The 20813-nt window shown below is 42.1% G+C and overlaps 1 protein-coding gene across 1 annotated transcript in view; it reads right to left on the bottom strand.

Moving 5' to 3' along the window:
- Positions 1–20813, bottom strand: part of CSMD2 (CUB and Sushi multiple domains 2) — a 1115355-nt gene that overhangs the window by 12720 nt on the left and 1081822 nt on the right. Inside the window, exons 63-70 of the mRNA XM_088462676.1 lie at positions 15202–15313; positions 14624–14803; positions 13560–13625; positions 12922–13083; positions 12107–12219; positions 9769–9856; positions 1689–1824; positions 607–783 (exon numbers count right to left, since the gene is read on the bottom strand). Coding sequence (XP_088318802.1) covers positions 624–783; positions 1689–1824; positions 9769–9856; positions 12107–12219; positions 12922–13083; positions 13560–13625; positions 14624–14803; positions 15202–15313 — 1017 coding nt within the window. The 3' untranslated portion in view covers positions 607–623. The remainder of the gene's footprint in view (positions 1–606; positions 784–1688; positions 1825–9768; positions 9857–12106; positions 12220–12921; positions 13084–13559; positions 13626–14623; positions 14804–15201; positions 15314–20813) is intronic.

The raw sequence follows: 20813 nt of genomic DNA, 5'->3' as shown, positions 1-20813 counted from the left end.
GCAGTTGCAATTGCATTAGCGTAAATCTCTGAATTAGACCCAGAGTAGTATTTTACTGCGTCTGATGTGAGAATATTACGCAAATTTTAAAAAGTCGCTACACTGCCTAGTGCAGCTCACTCTCGACAGGAGTCTCACGCCACATGGCATATTGAGGCTAAGGGGTAAATTTACTAAAGTGACAGTTTTTAGAAGTGAGTTTTAAAAGGGATGTTGCCCACAGCAACCAATCAGATTCTACCTAACATGTAACTAGCACCCTCTAGAAGATAATAGCTAGAATCTGTTTGGTTGTTATGGGCAACATCACTTTTAAAACTCACTTCTAAAAACTCTCACTTTAGTAAATTTACCCCTAGGTGTATGAGGACACATCTGTATTAGTAACCCCCCTTACAATCATTTTATCTATGCTACATACTGTACTGTCCAGGTACACAGTTACTTGCTCTATCTTACTTATTCCCAAACCTGAATCAGGTCCTACTGTATGCTACAAACTGCCTACTTTCACATTAGCTCAGATCACCTACTGTAGTTATTAGTAATCCCTTCCTTACATCACACTAACTATGCTACACTACATACTGCCCACTGCCACCTTACCTGGTGAAGGGCGGGTGCTATACAGCAGTGCACACTGTGCTAACTGTAAATTCCGTTTCATTTGCCACAATTTCTGTGGGCTGCACATTCCGTTCATACATGGGATTCTCAAATGTGGCCCGGCCATTTGTGTTCTCATGTCCCGCGAAACCATTAAATGGAACCTTGGGTCTTCTTCTGGGAAAATGATAAAATTAGTGATCGAGGCCGAAAATCATCATGCATTTGTCAAAAAATGGAAGAAACAGACACAAAACTAGTAAATGTTGTGTGTTCTTTATACAAAGATGAGCTAACATGTAACATGAGGAAGGCACACTTATTGCCCATAAAGGATACAGTTATTTCATATTTACATCACTTTGCCATGTGGATAAAAAGGATAACATCCATGTAAATAAGATTTCCTTCTCTCTATATATATATACTATATATATATATATATATATATATATATATACACACAGTCCCATTGGTAGTACTATACAGCACAACCCACACATGGCACTCCAGGCTATAAGGCTATATTCAAAACGATTATATTTAAAGATGTAACAACATTTCTGGGCTGCACAGAGCCCTGTACTCGGGAATGTAGCTACTATGCATCTTTAAATATAATCATTTTGAATATAGCCTGGAGTGCCATATGTGTTTTGTGCTGTCTAGCACTACCAATGGGACTGTATGCAGTTTTTGTGAAGAAAGACAGCTCTTTCATTCCAGCATATTCAGGATCCGTTAGATACACACTGATAGACAGTGCATCTAACCATAGATATAATCTATACAGGGAATTGTATTGGCAAAATATACCATAGGGATCTATTTTATATAGTTCATGGAAAAATCATGGAAATATGTAATTATTTAATCTTCTATTCATATCTGTTGTTTTAAATACAATGTTTTTTAAAATAAAAACATAAATATAAAAGAAAAAATAAATCTGTTAAAAAATAGGAGATGTATTTTATAAGGCTTTAGTAGTAATTTTATGTTAAAGCAGAGTTGTTACAAACACTATACTTTGCCCCTATTTCTGCAGCGGTTGTGCTGATTACAGACTGTAAGGATCATACCTGTGTTTGTAGAGATATAGGACGAAACCAGCAATGATGAGAGCTATAAAAGGCACAAGAATAGCAGCTGCCACAGAGCTGCTGTTGGATGGGAAGTGTCCTATGGTGTCAGGACTATTTTCTAATAATCTCCTGTCTGTGAGAGCAAGAGACAGAATAAGTTAGTCATAGTCACATCAATCTTATACTAATTTTAGGATTTATTATCCAAGTATGATTATTCTGGTTTATTTATTGCAATGATTAGCATTAAAATAAGTCACAGGTTTGCAGGTCTGTCTCTTTAAATATATAATTACAACAGGTGGGCCAGCTTGCATCAGCTGTGTCCCTCATTGGCAAGAGTGGTCACTGTTCTAGTGACTCTTCTTATACCAAAGGACGTGTACAGTGTATAACCCATGCCTGGATGGTGGGATCTTCTCAGGCAAAGTTTAACTTGTAGATTCATGCTTATGATTTTAAGCAAAAATTATGTAAACACCCATTATGTGATCTTCTGCCCCATTACGTGCTAGAAAGACCAGTCTCCCCAGTTTTACAGAGCAGGGTCTCTTCTTTCAAGTTGCTAGACCTGGGTGGTCATAAGATGTCTTGGTCAAATATAAAGAACATGCAGCGTAATGCTGTAACTCTAATGGTTGCCCAAGATTAAGATCTAAAACATTTCAGTTCTAACAGAGCTCTGTAATAAACTGTCACATTTCTGCCAGAGGATACATAAAGAATATGTTATTTTTGTCTTCAGACATTCTTCTTTTCATGGTATCTTTTGTGTTTTGCAAAGGTTCTTGGAGCCCACTAATGAGAACTTGATCTGGGCCCATTGATGTCCTCAGACAGATCGGGTCTTATGTTATATAATAGAAATAAATGTATTCTACCAATAGTGAAAAGTCCTTGTGCTGCCAAGGATATGAGCCCCAACACACCTGTTCATCTACACTAAGCAGAACTACAGAGGCACAGAAGCATAATGTGGTAAGATGATGGAACAATGTCTAACCTGTGCGGCCTTTCCACAAGTCCACTTATCTATGCATTCAGAATGCTGCTATGGAAGGGAAAAGTTAACAGTCCTGACTTTTAGGAAGTTAAACCTTCACTAATCCCCAGTGGGAAAGGTATTCTTACACTATATACTGGACCACTTTTAAAAAAGCATTTGATGGAGACTGTAAAAGCAAAAGCTATGTGCGCTGTATATGGGGATGTTATCTATGAAGGCATGTTATATATATATATATATATAAATATACATATATATATATATATATATATATATTAGGGGTGAGCGGGTTCGGATTTCTGAAATCCGAACCCCCCCGAGCCCCCCCGATCCGAGTCCGATCCGAGTCAGGCTCGACTTTTCCCGCCTGACTCGGATCTGAAATCGAGGCAAAACGTCATCATCCCGCCTTCCGAGTCTCGCGGGTTTTGGATCCTATATAAGGTACCCACGTCGGCGCCATTTTCTCACTCGGCTGTGGACAGTGAAGAGGGAGGGTGGGAGTTAGGGCTGTGTAGTGTAGTGTAGTGTAGTGCTGCTGTTGTCCACTACTTCAAAGTCCATAGGGGCTGGCTGTGTTGTGCTGTGCTGCTGTTGTTAATAGGGGCTATGTCCACTAATTCAAAGTCCAAACTTCCAGCGCAAGTGAAGAGGCCCTCGACCAACTCCAGCCCACCGCTGCCGTTACTGCCTGTGCAAATTAGTGGGGCCCCGCCGCTACTGCTACTGGGGCCCGCTGTCCACCATGAAAGAGGTGCCTGTCAGCCCCCCTCTACCTCTGTATAATAAAGTTTATTATTGGGTGACGTCACGCACGCCGGATAAAAATCTTTATTATACAGAGGTAGAGGGGGACTGACAGGCACCACTTTCACGGTGGACAGCGGAACTGAAGAGAAGAGAGAGGAGCCACAGAAACTATGGAGCAGCAGCCTGGAACAGAAGGGTAAGGAGATTCATATGCTGCCTGGCTGAGGCAGAAGGGGATGGTGCAGCACTGTGTGCATGGCTACAGAGAGTGAGGCAGAAGGAGGCTTGGGAGATAGAGTATACTGTATCTGTGTACACACATACACACACAAAATAAAATCTACAGATATTAAGGATGAGCGGGTTCGGATTTCTGAAATCCGAACGCCCCCGATCCGAGTCGTATCCGAGTCAGGCTCGACTTTTCCCGCCTGACTCGGATCTGAAATCGAGGCAAAACGTCATCATCCCGCCTTCCGAGTCTCGCGGGTTTTGGATCCTATATAAGGTACCCACGTCGGCGCCATTTTCTCACTCGGCTGTGGACAGTGAAGAGGGAGGGTGGGAGTTAGGGCTGTGTAGTGTAGTGTAGTGTAGTGCTGCTGTTGTCCACTACTTCAAAGTCCATAGGGGCTGGCTGTGTTGTGCTGTGCTGCTGTTGTTAATAGGGGCTGTGTCCACTACTTCAAAGTCCATAGGGGCTGGCTGGACTGTGTTGTGCAGTCAGTTCTCCATAGGGGCTGTGTCCACTCCAAAGTCCTGTGCAGTGTCCCAGTCCTAAAGAGGTGCTGTAGTGTTGTCCAGGGGGTGCTCTGTCCATCAGGGGTGCTCCCCCCAAGTGCTAAAAAAATAATATATTTTCTGTGTTTGTGAATTGTGTGTGCAGTAGCCGCACGTGCATCAACAAAGTAGTGCCAAGCGTGCGTCTGTGTCATAAGTAAAGGGCCGGCTGGCTTGACCGTTAAAGGGTGCTGTAACCCCCGAAAGTACACTCCAGTCCAAACCAAAAAAAAAATATTTTCTGTGTTTGTGAATTGTGTGCGCAGTAGCCGCACGTGCATCAACAAAGTAGTGCCAAGCATGCGCCTGTGTCATAAGTAAAGGGCCGGCTGGCTTGACCGTTAAGGGTGCTGTAACCCCCGAAAGTACACTCCAGTCCAAACCAAAAAAAAAAATATTTTCTGTGTTTGTGAATTGTGTGCGCAGTAGCCGCACGTGCATCAACAAAGTAGTGCCAAGCGTGCGCCTGTGTCATAAGTAAAGGGCCGGCTGGCTTGACCGTTAAGGGTGCTGTAACCCCCGAAAGTACACTCCAGTCCAAACCAAAAAAAAAATAATTTTCTGTGTTTGTGAATTGTGTGCGCAGTAGCCGCACGTGCATCAACAAAGTAGTGCCAAGCGTGCGCCTGTGTCATAAGTAAAGGGCCGGCTGGCTTGACCGTTAAGGGTGCTGTAACCCCCGAAAGTACACTCCAGTCCAAACCAAAAAAAAAATTATTTTCTGTGTTTGTGAATTGTGTGCGCAGTAGCCGCACGTGCATCAACAAAGTAGTGCCAAGCGTGCGCCTGTGTCATAAGTAAAGGGCCGGCTGGCTTGACCGTTAAGGGTGCTGTAACCCCCGAAAGTACACTCCAGTCCAAACCAAAAAAAAAATTATTTTCTGTGTTTGTGAATTGTGTGCGCAGTAGCCGCACGTGCATCAACAAAGTAGTGCCAAGCGTGCGCCTGTGTCATAAGTAAAGGGCCGGCTGGCTTGACCGTTAAGGGTGCTGTAACCCCCGAAAGTACACTCCAGTCCAAACCAAAAAAAAAATAATTTTCTGTGTTTGTGAATTGTGTGCGCAGTAGCCGCACGTGCATCAACAAAGTAGTGCCAAGCGTGCGCCTGTGTCATAAGTAAAGGGCCGGCTGGCTTGACCGTTAAGGGTGCTGTAACCCCCGAAAGTACACTCCAGTCCAAACCAAAAAAAAAATTATTTTCTGTGTTTGTGAATTGTGTGCGCAGTAGCCGCACGTGCATCAACAAAGTAGTGCCAAGCGTGCGCCTGTGTCATAAGTAAAGGGCCGGCTGGCTTGACCGTTAAGGGTGCTGTAACCCCCGAAAGTACACTCCAGTCCAAACCAAAAAAAAAATTATTTTCTGTGTTTGTGAATTGTGTGCGCAGTAGCCGCACGTGCATCAACAAAGTAGTGCCAAGCGTGCGCCTGTGTCATAAGTAAAGGGCCGGCTGGCTTGACCATTAAAGGGTGCTGTAACCCCCAAAGTACACTCCAGTCCAAACCAAAAAAAAAATTATTTTCTGTGTTTGTGAATTGTGTGCGCAGTAGCCGCACGTGCATCAACAAAGTAGTGCCAAGCGTGCGCCTGTGTCATAAGTAAAGGGCCGGCTGGCTTGACCATTAAAGGGTGCTGTAACCCCCAAAGTACACTCCAGTCCAAACCAAAAAAAAATTTATTTTCTGTGTTTGTGAATTGTGTGCGCAGTAGCCGCACGTGCATCAACAAAGTAGTGCCAAGCGTGCGCCTGTGTCATAAGTAAAGGGCCGGCTGGCTTGACCGTTAAAGGGTGCTGTAACCCCCAAAGTACACTCCAGTCCAAACCAAAAAAAAATTTATTTTCTGTGTTTGTGAATTGTGTGCGCAGTAGCCGCACGTGCATCAACAAAGTAGTGCCAAGCGTGCGCCTGTGTCATAAGTAAAGGGCCGGCTGGCTTGACCGTTAAAGGGTGCTGTAACCCCCGAAAGTACACTCCAGTCCAAACCAAAAAAAAAATTATTTTCTGTGTTTGTGAATTGTGTGCGCAGTAGCCGCACGTGCATCAACAAAGTAGTGCCAAGCGTGCGCCTGTGTCATAAGTAAAGGGCCGGCTGGCTTGACCGTTAAAGGGTGCTGTAACCCCCAAAGTACACTCCAGTCCAAACCAAAAAAAAATTTATTTTCTGTGTTTGTGAATTGTGTGCACTGTGGCTGCACGTGCATCAACAAAGGAGCAGCGCCAAGCGTGCGCCTGTGTCCCATAAGTAAAGAGCCGGCTGGCTCATTTCTTAAAGGGTGGTGTAACCCACAAAGTGCACTACTCTCCAGCAAAAATAAAAAAATATTTTCTGTGTTTGTGTGCGCTTTAGCCGAACGTATATATATCAATATAACATAAATGGAGGACCAAACTTTCTCTGATAAAAATAAAATAGGGAAAGATCAAGAACCACTTCCTACTAGTGCTGTTGCTGCTGCTGGGAGTTGTTCATCATCCCAGAGAGGAAGTAGGAACATCACTACTTTTACTAAACAATTGACCCTCCAACAGTCCCTAGCGATGAGGATGAAGTACGACAGCAGTCATCCTGAAGCAAAACGTATAACTGAGGCCTTGACTGCTATGTTGGTGTTAGACGTGCGTCCGGTATCCGACATTAGTGCAGTGGGATTTAGACAATTGATGGAGGTAGTGTGTCCTCGGTTCCAAATCCCGTCTAGATTCCACCTGCATCCTCAAAGCAGCAGCGACAAGCGTGCGTCTGTCTGTTAAAGGGTGGTGACACCCTCAAAGTGTGCTACACAAACAATTAAAATATTGTTCTTTTTTTTTCTGTCTTTGTGAAATGTGTGGGCTGTAGCCGCACCTGCATCCTTAAAGCAGCAGCGACAAGCGTGCGTCTGTCTGTTAAAGGGTGGTGACACCCTCAAAGTGTGCTACACAAACAATTAAAATATTGTTCTTTTTTTTTCTGTCTTTGTGAATTGTGTGGGCTGTAGCCGCACTTGCATCCTCAAAGCAGCAGCGACAAGCGTGAGTCTGTCTGTTAAAGGGTGTTGTAACTCTCAAAGTGCTCCAAAAAATCAAAAAATTTTTTTTAATGTGTTTGTGACTTGTGTGCGATGTAGCCACACTTGCATCCTCAAAGCAGCAGCGACAAGCGTGCGTCTGTCTGTTAAAGGGTGGTGACACCCTCAAAGTGTGCTACACAAACAATAAAAATATTCTTCTTCTTTTCTCTGTCTTTGTGAATTGTGTGGGCTGTAGCCGCACCTGCATCCTTAAAGCAGCAGCGACAAGCGTGCGTCTGTCTGTTAAAGGGTGGTGTAACTCACGAAGTGCTCCAAAAAATAAAAAACTATTTTTTTTATGTGTTTGTGACTTGTGTGCGATGTAGCCGCACTTGCATCCTCAAAGCAGCAGCGACAAGCGTGCGTCTGTCTGTTAAAGGGTGGTGACACCCTCAAAGTGTGCTACACAAACAATAAAAATATTCTTCTTTTTTCTGTCTTTGTGAATTGTGTGGGCTGTAGCCGCACCTGCATCCTTAAAGCAGCAGCGACAAGCGTGCGTCTGTCTGTTAAAGGGTGGTGACACCCTCAAAGTGTGCTACACAAACAATTAAAATATTGTTCTTTTTTTTTCGGTCTTTGTGAAATGTGTGGGCTGTAGCCGCACCTGCATCCTTAAAGCAGCAGCGACAAGCGTACGTCTGTCTGTTAAAGGGTGGTGACACCCTCAAAGTGTGCTACACAAAGAATAAAAATATTCTTCTTCTTTTTTCTGTCTTTGTGAATTGTGTGGGCTGTAGCCGCACTTGCATCCTCAAAGCAGCAGCGACAAGCGTGCGTCTGTCTGTTAAAGGATTACATCGGTGACAGCATCCAAGTAGGCATGTCAGACAGTCCGTACCTGTACTGGCAGGAAAAAGAAGCAATTTGGAGGTCCCTGTACAAACTGGCTCTATTTTACCTGAGTTGCCCCCCCTCCAGTGTGTACTCCGAAAGAGTGTTTAGTGCAGCCGGGAACCTTGTTAGCGAAAGGCGTAGGAGGTTGCTTCCACAAAATGTGGAGAAGATGATGTTCATAAAATGAATGATCAACTCTTCCAGGGAGACCAGCCTCCAGAACGTACAGAGGGACCTGTGGTTCCAGCAGGGACGAATTAATACTCTGTGAGGATGAGGATGTACATAACACTGAAGAGGGTGAGGAATCTGTGGATGAGGAGGATGAGGACGACTTCTTGCCTCCGTAGAGCCAGTTTGTGCAGGGACAGATTAATTGCCAGCTTGTTTTGTGGGGGCCCAAACGAACCAATCATTTCAGCCACAGTTGTGTGGCAGACCCTGGCGCTGAAATGATTGGTTTGTTAAAGTGTGCATGTCCTGTTTATACAACATAAGGGTGGGTGGGAGGGCCCAAGGACAATTCCATCTTGCACCTCTTTTTTTTCTTTGCATTATGTACAGTTTGGGGCCTAGTTTTTCAATGCCATCCTGTCTGCCACTGCAGTTTCACGCCTAGATGGGTCACGTGTTTGTGCCGCCCACTCGTGTCGCTTAGCATAGTCATCCAGCTACCTCGGTGCAACCTTTTGGACATAAAAACACTATTGTGAGGTGTGAGGTATTCAGAATAGACTGGAAATGAGTGGAAATTAAGGTTATTGAGGTTAATAATAGCATAGGAGCAGAAAAACCTACAAATTCTGTGATTTTAGCTGTTTTTATGCTTTTTTTCAAAAAAATACAGATCCAAAACACAAAACCCAGAACCCAAAACACGGAAGGGTGGTTTTGGCAAAACCAATCCAGATCCAAAACACGAAGAAAGATCCAGATCCAAAACCAAAACACAAAACACGAAAAGTGGCCGGTGCACACCCCTAATATATATATATATATATAGACAGTTTCTGAGGTTTTTTTATTTTATATATTTTATGTTATATATTTTATATATCAGCTACAAATGAAGCTAAGGGGTAACTGAGATAGGAGCCTGTGAACTGATATTTAAGTTTTGCAAACTAATTGCAGATGTCACAGCAAAGAGCGTGCACAGATGGCCAATATGTCTGCTCTTTGAGACCATGAACCTACTAATGTAAGATGTTTTATGTAAATGTGCAATCAAAATATAATGCACTGTACTATATTCTAGTATTACTAGTAATTACTCATCCAACTCTCTTCCTTCCACCAGAATCATGCAATTCAACACACACACACAACCTTGGGCAGACAGCCATCAGTGTGATTGTGAGTGTTGGCCATTTTCTTGTTGCACACATCCTCCCCAGTGTTTCCTCTATAGTGGGCAGAGAGTGATGATGTCATCACTGTGTTACACCTATCTGGCCCAGCCACAAGGAGATTGCTAGAATCTTCAGTGATTCCGGGAGATCACCACTATTTCAGGGACTCTCTGAAAGTAAGTTGGCAAGTAAGCACTATGGGCATAGACAAATCTTACTGCATGGTATTTTATTTTTGTTGAACTATATCTAACATTAATAACCCAGTTTATCTGAGATGTTGATAATCAGGTAAATTTACCTATCCTTTGAAGTCCAAACTGACCGAATCCTTTTCCACGCACAAAGCCTTGATAAACATATGTTCCCCCGACAGATTCAGAAGAAACCTATAGGTGAAAATAACACAAAACATCCATTAGATATGACAATTTTGACTGTGCCACACTAGCGATGATCAGTAAGAATAATATACTGTACATTATGTAATTTTCACCCTTGGAAGCACTTTCTACTTCTGGTATTAGCCTCTGGCAAAAATGTAGCACTGGTGCCCTCTGAAGCATTGATGCAGGCAATAGTGCATTGCATTTATGGGCCAGCACTTTCAATGTGGGCTTTTCAATCTGCTGATACTCTATCCATGCAATATATGGCCACAATGAGGGATTAAAGGGACACAAGTGAGACCTCAAAAAACATACTTCAAAGACAATAGATCAATCTAGGAATGTCAGAGGTTTGAATTAGGGATGAGCGGGTTCGGTTTTACTCGGTTTTACTCGGTTCTTATCGCCACTTTACCGCAAATTTGGCTCGATTTTATTCGCTATCCAAAACACATGTTCGGCGATAGCCAATAAAAAAATCCGAGTAAAACCGAGTAAAACCGAACCCGCTCACCCCTAGTTTGAATAGTCGGTGACAATACAAAAATCCACAATGAGGATTACACATTGTGCACCGTTCTGAATTGAAAACTGCCAGCGAAGTAAGAATGCAATATACTGTATGCATAAGGGGATTCAACAAGTGAATTCTACAGCCGGAATTCTTCAGCTTAAATTGTTTATTTTTCTATCATGCAGAATATAGTGCATGGATGCTTTTTCACAACAGTATGTATGGGGTGTACAGTTTACACTTACATTTTACTCCACCCCTCACCTGCACTCCCATTTTGGAATACATATTTTATTCAAACCTGACTATACATATGTATATTATGCATATTTGTTACATATAGGAACACAATACTGCATTCGTGGTGTTTGTCCAGCAGCGTTTCTGTTTTATTAAATAATAAGAATATGTTGAATGTAATTGTGATAAAAGGAGATTTACTACAAATGGATAAAGGTAGGTGGTAATCTGCTTCTACAATGCAGTTATCATATGAATGCACATGTTTTGTCTCTAGAATTAGCAGTATAGAAACATAGCATGTGACAGTAGATATGAGACACTTATCCTTTTGCCCATCTGCTGTAAAACCTCAGAGACTATTACAATCATTTATATTTAGAATGGCTCAATGTCTATCCCAGACATTCATATCTGAAACGACAATGATGAGTTTCCTTATCATTCAATCATCTGTCTCTATTCTTACGTCTCTACAGCAATGAATGGATATGCCCATCAATCCGCTTCAGGCCCAAGTATACCTTGATATCTACATTAGACTACAGTATATTATACTTTTTTTCTGCAAATGTATCTGGACTACCCTTCATATACTGACAGGCGCTACTCATATTAGACGATATTTGGTTGTTGCTGTTGCAATGGGATATGGATAAGAGTCTCCAAAATTTTTAAAATTCTGTAATTTCACTTGCAAAGCAAAAAAACACTTTGTTATATACATAAACACAGTGTAAAGGAAAGGTGACAAGAGGGTATTTAATATGCCTGGCAGATGGTAACCCTCTAAGCTAGGGTCAACACATACAATGTTTGTGAGAATGGTCGTCTTTTAGCATATGTTTTGTTTTTGGTGTATCAGGGCTTGTGGAGTGGTGTTGTGAGCGTATTTTACTGTTTCATATTACTGTTGTTTAAGGTGGGAGGTTTCTTGCTTCTGAGGTTGTTCCAAAACTCCCTCCCTTATCTTTTTTAATGCTGTTGTTGGCTTTTCTTGTGGGAACGAATGGTAGCAGTGGCTGTCTTGCTGTAGCTCTTGAAGTGCTCTTCTCGCCAATAAATGGGTCGGGCTTAGGTTGTTAATTTTCTTATTTTTTTACCTGTGTATAAATGTACTGTAGTCTGACATTAACCAATTCAGAGTTTATGTTCCTAAAGGTGCATATCCACTACACGAGTGTAGAACGACTGTACGATTACAACATCATAATCGTTCAATCGTTCATCATACTGTTCAGTGGATAATGTGCCCACACTGAACGATATGTCGTTCAGTGCAGGCACCCTCCCTCATCCCCGAACATGCACAACCTGACGTTCTCGTCAGGTCGGCCTGCATGTTCAGGCCATAATTACTGCACAATTAATGAACGATTGAACGATAATGATGTCATTATTGTTCAATCGTTCATTTTAATTGTATAGTGGATATGCGCCTTAAGATTATATGGTGATCCATTGATGTATATTATCATCATAAGAAACAGACTTACATGGCCATCCAAAGCCCAGCTTTCTATCTTGAACTTCTCCATGACGATGTCTTTTGGTCCCCGGATCTGATATGCTTGGAGAAGAAGGTGAAATTCTTCCTTTTTGTAAATACCTGTGATAAATAAGGACAACATTATGAGAATACTCCTCTTTCCAAGAATGAAATATCTTATGCAAATCTACTGGAATAGAATTGACTAAAATAACAAATAGTCTCCATACAAAATACATTAATTAGTATATAAATAAACTGGTCCTACATGAAAATAAATCATTGCTTCAGTTCTATAATATTGATAAAATATTGAACTTGTATTCTGAACATCAGTACTTTGCCTTTATTGTTGTATTTGGACTGTAAGCTCTTGGGTCAGGGAAGGGAGATACAGTACCTCAGTCTTAAGTGTTTTCCTGTTACACTTATTACTCACATGCTGTATTGTATTTTTATTGTCATTTTTAGGGTAAGGTGTACATTGTATTGTGCCATTTGAATAAACATATACATATAACTAATAATGGAGGATAATATGTCCTGAGACGGACAAACACATTTTGAGCAAGGGTGGGTGGCCCTCCCCGCCAACAGCTCTCACTGCTGCAACAGAGATGGGAAAGGCCAGTGGAGGAGAACCCTGCCCTGACAGGGTTAAGTATTGCAGGGTAGCAGGATAGGGGTAAACAGAGGTGACCTGGGTCCATTTTTACATGATATACAACATTTGTTTTTCATTAAAATGTAGTAAGGTACATGGTGGCACCAAATGTATTTAATGTTATGAGGACTGGGCTGGCTTCAGTCTTCCAGGCTCACCTGATACTTGTAGCTCTACCCCACTGTGATCAATCATAGTGGCATTAACTTTACTGTTTCCAACATCATAACTGGTGACCGTGAGCATTGCTGGCTGTTTCCTTCCTTGATATTCATAAGATCCTTTCCAAAGAGAGTCCTTGGCAAAGACATCAGCAGGAACTGTAATGGTAACCGTATAATTATAGCTTTCTTGCTATAACTACTATCAATATAATATTAGATAGGATTACATATTCAAACATTTTCTGAAATTCAAAACCAGTTTAAACCAAGAAGCACAGGATGCTGCTTCAACAAGGAGTCCAATATGCCTTTTTTTATTCTACATTACCATTCTTGACATTTTACCACTTTGATTTCAATAAAAGGAGACGTCCAGTTGGGCAACATATAATTCCCCCCAAAAACCTTAATCAAAATATTAGGGGGAGAACATACTAATGGCACCAAGATAAAGATGAACAAGATTTTAATTACAATTAAGCAACATCAACCCACATAATGGTGGTCCCCAAACTGCATAATGACAGTCAGGCTATAAGGAATAAGACTTATATCCTCTGGATGTCATGAAAATGTCAACAAATCAATCAATTATCTGTCTTACAGCCCAGCAGGTAAACAAAGCTTCTTACCGGATATTTTCTGGATGGGAGGTTCTTTAGCTGGGAAAATAGGTTTTCCACTGGGTCTGACATCAGCTGGAAAAGAAACCCACTGGTGAGGTAAGGCTGTGGTACATCACACACTCAGACCTGCATGGCAGCAGTATACTTGCCTCAGGCTGTAAATTATGTATCAGTGCTGTGCAAGTGCTAACATATGTGGATCTAATGTTGATCTACATTAGGTGGACATGAAGGACTTCAAAACATTGCTGCGGCAAGCAATTGTTAGTGAGCCATGGCAAATAAGACATACTTTGTGTTTGTTCACAGTAGAGCGAAAAATAAATACGCTGACATAGATGCAAATGGTATATGTTCTGTGTTGTGAATGTGAATACATTCATGCATGCAATAATACAAAAATAGAAAAGACTGCACAACCATCTCAACTATCCATTACACACTGCCCAATATCCAGCACAAGAAGTACATCCCCTCAAAATGCCGTCCTAATGCCCACCATATAGAGTAAAAGTTTAAGTCTATGACATCTATAATATAACATAAAGAACCATAATCCTAAATACAAACATTAATCACCTATGCAAGACTAGCAATGAACAGGGTGCTAATAAGAAAGCACTTTTAGCTCTGTGATTGGTTGAACTACAAAGATTGCATTTCTTATTCTGCTCTCCAGCCAAATAGAATTCAGTATAACCTTCAGGGATCTCTGATTGGCTGGAGTTTAGTACTAGAGGGCATACATTCACAGTGATAAAGTTACTTCTGTATCTGGTTTTCAAACACAGATTTGAATATCCATTTGAATATCCGAACAGCATATGTGCATAGTCATACACATCTATTGCCCAAAGGGTGTTGGATGCCCAACATGTATGCTGTAAAATAGATGCATACTCAGGGCAACAACAGGAAGAAGGCATATGCTTGTGAATTGTTGGCTTCCCCTAGTTCTGAACCATACAAATGCAATAGACTGCTTCAACTGCTACATTTATAAAAATATCTACCTGATTAAGACCATAATTTGTTAACTTGCCTTAACATACCAATAGGTACCCCCTTACCAAGACACACAGGAGGCTTCCCTGTCCAGCTCCCATCTACCCTGCAGGTTCTATGCTCAGAGCCCCCGGTCAGGTAAAAACCAGTCTGGCAAGTGTAGATCAATGTGTAGCCCAAAGATGGTAAGTCTATTGCTCCGACATTGGCATGCGGGGGTGTCTCAGGCTGTCGGCAGTTATGGGCTGTAGAAAACAGAAGAAACACAAATGTCAAAAAACATTAACCTCCATCGTCTTGCATTGTAAACTAATTTTAAACTGATTATAAATAATAAATATCACCCTGATGTGGAATCGAAGTTGATTAATTACTTAAAGATAAGAAGGTTGATAAGACAAATAACATGATTAAAACAGTTGGTTGGTGTGGATGCTATATTAAATTTTTTCTTATCAGCATCATAGGCAACACGACCTAATCTTGTCTCATCTAAAACTAAATGTACTTTTCTCATAAATATCATTTGACTTTTGTATTATGACATTTACTACCGTAAGCACTCACAAAGTTATTAACCATACCATTTACAGCTTTGGAAAATCAACACAATTTCTCCATTTTCTATACTTTCAGAACTTACGAATGCACTCTGGTTGCACCCCACTCCAAGTCAAATTTGGGAGGCAGGTCCGCGTAGTGGAGCCCTGTAGGAGGTATCCCTTGTGACACTTGAATTGTACTATACTGCTAACCTGCATTTACGGAGATATAGAGGGAGAAGAAAAAGGAGAGAAGAATTAAGAGGGAGGTGAACAAGTTTCTTAAGTATAGACATTTTCCCTTTATAAATTACTTGCAACATAGTTCAATTTAAGTTACATCATAAGCACCGTCCCTGATCTGAGCTATCTGGAAATTATAGTGTTTAAATGTTTTATCCTTATGAAAGATTAATTTTTCAGTAGGTTCTTAGTACAACTCTCAGGGTATGGACATTAAAGAGGCCCACAGGTATCTACAGTTTCTATTAGTTTTCAACAAATCCAACTGTTTATATTGCATAGACCAGTGGTTCCCAAACTTTTTTGAATCACAGCTCATAGAGTATCAGTATTGTTTTCACGGCACCCCTAAGCCTAAAGTTTGTTGTTGAGAAATTCTGAAAAAAATGTAGTGTAGTACAGTGAAGTAAATTGTGCTTACCTGTCAGCCTTAGGTTTGGTTATATAGTGGTGGACAGCTTTGTGCTTCTATTTGTCCACATATTTATATTACATTGACCATAAATTTGCTTTGGTGCTGGACCACCGTCCTAAGGCACCCCTGCAAGTGTCCCGAGGCACCCCAGGGTGCCACGGCACACAGTTTGGGAACCACTGGCATAGGGTATATATTACTCCAATACGGTTACATAAATTTGGCAGTAGGACAAACTCTAAGTGCCCTAAGTGCGGGGCCGAAGATTGTACTTTCTTACATTTGGTATGGGTCCAAAGGTTTAAAATTTTTGGACTCAAGTAATAGGGGTTATATCAGATACTGGAGTCCCGAGGGCTGTTCTATCAGCAAATGTGTGTTTACTGAGCATAGTGGATGAAAATGGACTGGATAGATACACTAAACAATATATTGTAAATTTATGCAGCCTACAGTATGTATAGCCCGTACTTGGATGGCCCAGGAAGATCCAGTGGTTAAACAATGGATATCATTATTTAATACCTCTCTGGCCCATGAGAAGTATTCTTATTTGGTCAGACAAGCGGAATCCAAGTTTGAAAAAGTTTGGTATATGTGGCTAAATTGGAAATATTTTACAAATTTCTTAGAGTTAGATTCATCTAATGTGCCAATTATTATTTGCCTTAGGACTTTGTATAGCAAAGAACCGTAAGAAATGTAACAATAAATGTTAGCACCTGGGTCAAGAATGAAACTTGACTTTCATCTCCAATCCCTCAGTTGTGACCAAATTAACCTAACACACGATTTCCTGTGGCCCCTTCAGATTTGTGCACTACTGTAGGTGGCTTTCCCTCTTGCACTTTCCTAGATACAACCCTGTTATAGCATATTGTCTAGTAGTAATCAGTGTTACAAAAATAAACAGGTTTACCTTACATTATTTTTTAATTGACCCCCTCCCCATGTTCCCCCATTTGCTCTGTACTTACTAGCGGCAGGTATCTCAGCTTCTGCAAACATCTATGAGCTTTGGAGAAGGCAGTGAAATGATAGCTAGCTCCTGACTGAAGACTGTGCATTTCTCCAAGTAAGTGAATTAAACGCGAGATCCAAATGTCACTGTTATCCATACTTTAATTTTATGGTGATGTTTTTACTTTTGCTGAGCATGCACATAGCAATCACAAAACATCACTCATATCTTTTGTGCAGACCAGCCAGAAATGAACCTCACAAATGTTCGCTTTCCTAAAGAACTCCTAATGAGTTAGTAAAATGTTATGTTGTATCCAGAGTAAATAACAGGTAACCACCATGGAGTTACTATACATTATTTTGATTTTTACATCTCATAAATCTTCATTTTCAGATTTCCGAGGTTAGAGGGCATATTGATCAGTAATACATAGTTCATGCAGTCAATATGCTGTGTCAATGTTGTAATCAATTCCTGATTTGATGCAAACAGCAGAACACATCCCCTACTCTAAAGGCACTTTATAAAGACTACTGTTTTTCTCTACCCCAGGTGATGATTTGTACTTTTCTTGGCTTCACAGCATAAGACAATCAAATTTTTGAAAGAAAACATTATTCAGCTTCATCTGCACCTAGATCAGGCATGTCAAACTCAAAATCCCAACCTGGCCGAATATTCAAGGTCTAAGGGGTAAATTTACTAAAGTGAGAGTTTTTAGAAGTGAGTTTTAGAAGAGATGTTGCCCATAGCAACCAATCAGATTCTAGCTATTATCTTCTAGAAGGTGCTAGTTAAATGTTAAGTAGAATCTAAAACTCTCACTTTAGTAAATTTACCCCTAAGAGCCTTATATGCAATTTTGAATGTTTTTTTATTAAGAAAAACCAACAATGAAGTTTAAGCAAAGAGATGTCAAGTATCAGGAACAAAACAATAACTTTAATGTTTTCTTCCTGATGTTTGATATCTTTTTGCTGTCACCAGTTTGCCCGTTTCAGGAGAAATCTTATTGGATGTGATAACTTTTAAAACTGAACCAAGATGAAAGTCTGTCAATCTGGACCTAGCAGGAGACTTGTTTCCTTTCATTAATGAGAATAATTGCTCACACTGGTAGGTTCTTCCGAACATGGAAATAATTTCACGTGCAAACTTGCGAGTTTCTACAAAGTCAGGTACACCAACTTCATTGAATTTAAGCTTCAAATTTGAATCGCATTGAATCTCATTTACTACCATTTGCATAGCCTCACACACACACACACACACACGCACACACACACACACACTCACACACACACACAGCCTCCAATTCTATAACTGTGAAAGGTAGGCAGCAGCTGTGTGACTGCACAGACACTGGCACGCAGGGCCGCCATAAGGGAGGGGACAGTTGGGACTACTGTCCAGGGCCCGGACACTCTGACAGAGAAAGGGTGCCCGGCCTGCTCCGCTCCTTCCACCCGTCCGCCCGCCGATGCTGCCGCAACTTCCAGCGCAAGTGAAGAGGCCCTCGACCAACTCCAGCCCACCGCTGCCGTTACTGCCTGTGCAAATTAGTGGGGCCCCGCCGCTACTGCTACTGGGGCCCGCTGTCCACCATGAAAGAGGTGCCTGTCAGCCCCCCTCTACCTCTGTATAATAAAGTTTATTATTGGGTGACGTCACGCACGCCGGATAAAAATCTTTATTATACAGAGGTAGAGGGGGACTGACAGGCACCACTTTCACGGTGGACAGCGGAACTGAAGAGAAGAGAGAGGAGCCACAGAAACTATGGAGCAGCAGCCTGGAACAGAAGGGTAAGGAGATTCATATGCTGCCTGGCTGAGGCAGAAGGGGATGGTGCAGCACTGTGTGCATGGCTACAGAGAGTGAGGCAGAAGGAGGCTTGGGAGATAGAGTATACTGTATCTGTGTACACACATACACACACAAAATAAAATCTACAGATATTAAGGATGAGCGGGTTCGGATTTCTGAAATCCGAACGCCCCCGATCCGAGTCGTATCCGAGTCAGGCTCGACTTTTCCCGTCTGACTCGGATCTGAAATCGAGGCAAAACGTCATCATCCCGCCTTCCGGATCTCGCGGGTTTTGGATTCTATAAAAGGTCCTCGCATCGGCGCCATTTCTCACTCTGGCTGTGTTGTGCTGCTGTTGTCCATAGGGGCTGGCTGGGCTGTGTTGTGCTGCTGTCATAGGGGCTGGCTGGGCTGTGTTGTGCAGTCAGTTGCAGTCATAGGGGCTGTGTACACTCCAAACTCTATAGGGGCTGGCTGGTTGTGCAGTGTCCCATAAAAGCTGTAGTCCTAGAGGGGTGCTGTAGTGTTGTCCAGGGGGTGACCTGTGCATCAGGGGTTCTCCCCCAAAGTGCATTCCAAAAAAAATTAATATTTTTTTTTGTGTTTGTGAATTGTGTGCGCAGTAGCCACACTTGCATCAACAAAGTAACACCAAGCGTGTGCCTGTGTCATAAGTGAAGGGCCGGCTGGCTCGTCTGTTAAAGGGTGGTGTAACCCCCAAAGTGCACTCCAAACAAAATAAAAAATTATTTTCTGTGTTTGTGAATTGTGTGCACTGTATGTGCATCCTCAAAGCAGCAGCGCCAAGTGTGCATCTGTCTGTTAAAGGGTGGTGTAACCCCCAAAGAGAACTCCAACAAAAAAAAACATTTTCTTCTGTGTTTGTGATTCGTGTGCCCTGTACGTGCATCCTTAAAGCAGCAGCGCCAAGCTTTCGTCTGTCTGTTAAAGGGTTGTGTAACCCTCAAAGTGCACTCCAAACAAAGTAAAAAACGTTTTCTGTGTTTGTGAATTGTGTGCACTGTGGCTGCACGTGCATCAACAAAGGAGCAGCGCCAAGCGTGAGCCTATGTCCCATAAGTAAAAGGCCGGCTAGTTTGTCCGTTAAAGGGTGCTGTAACCCCCAAAGTGCACTCCAAACAAAATATAAAAATATTTTCTGTTTGTGAATTGTGTGCACTGTGGCCGCACGTGCATCAACAAAGTAGCATCAAGCGTGCGCCTGTGTCATAAGTAAAGGGCCGGCTGGCTCATCTGTTAAAGGGTGGTGTAACCCCCAAAGTTCACTCCAAACAAAATAAAAAAATATTTTCTGTGTTTGTGAATTGTGTGCACTGTGGCTGCACGTGCATCAACAAAGGAGCAGCGCCAAGGGTGCGCCTGTGTCCCATAAGTAAAGGGCCAGCTGGCTTGTCCGTTAAAGGGTGCTGTAACCCCCAAAGTGCACTCCAAAAATATAAAAAAATATATTTTTTTGTGTTTGTGAATTGTGTGCACTATAGCCGCACGTGCATCAACAAAGTAGCGTCAAGCGTGCGCCTGTGTCTCATAAGTAAAGGGCCGGCTGGCTTGTCCATTAAAGGGTGCTGTAACCCCCAAAGTGCACTCCAAAAATATAAAAAAATATATTTTTTGTGCTTGTGAATTGTGTGCACTATAGCCGCACGTGCATCAACAAAGTAGCGTCAAGCATGCGCCTGTGTCATAAGTGAAGGGCCAGCTGGCTTGACCGTTAAAGGTTGCTGTAACCCCCAAAGTGCACTCCAAGCAAAATAAAAAATTATTTTTTGCGTATGTGAATTGTGTGCGCAGTAGCCGCACGTGCATCAACAAAGTAGCGCCAAGTGTGCGCCTGTGTCATAAGTAAAGGGCCGGCTGGCTCGTCTGTTAAAGGGTGGTGTAACCCCCAAAGTGCACTCCAAACAAAATAAAAATGAATTTTCTGTGTTTGTGAATTGTGTGCACCGTGGCCGCATGTGCATCAACAAAGGAGCAGCGCCAAGCGTGCGCCTGTGTCATAAGTAAAGGGCCGGTTGCCTCGTCCATTAAAGGGTGCTGCAACCCCCAAAGTGCTCTCCAAAAAAGATATATTTTTTTCTGTGTTTGTGAATTGTGTGCAGTGTACGTGCATCCTCAAAGCAGCAGCGCCAAGCGTGCGTCTGTCTGTTAAAGGGTGGTGTAACCCCCAAAGTGCACGCCAAACAAAAAAAAACATTTTCTTCTGTGTTTGTGAATTGTGTGCACTGTACGTGCATCCCCAAAGCAGCAGCGCCAAGCATGCG

This window comes from Taudactylus pleione, unplaced genomic scaffold (assembly GCF_031769625.1).
Source record: "Taudactylus pleione unplaced genomic scaffold, aTauple2 ptg000007l, whole genome shotgun sequence".
Lineage (NCBI taxonomy): Eukaryota > Metazoa > Chordata > Amphibia > Anura > Myobatrachidae > Taudactylus > Taudactylus pleione.
This window is presented reverse-complemented; position numbering and strand designations above follow the sequence as displayed.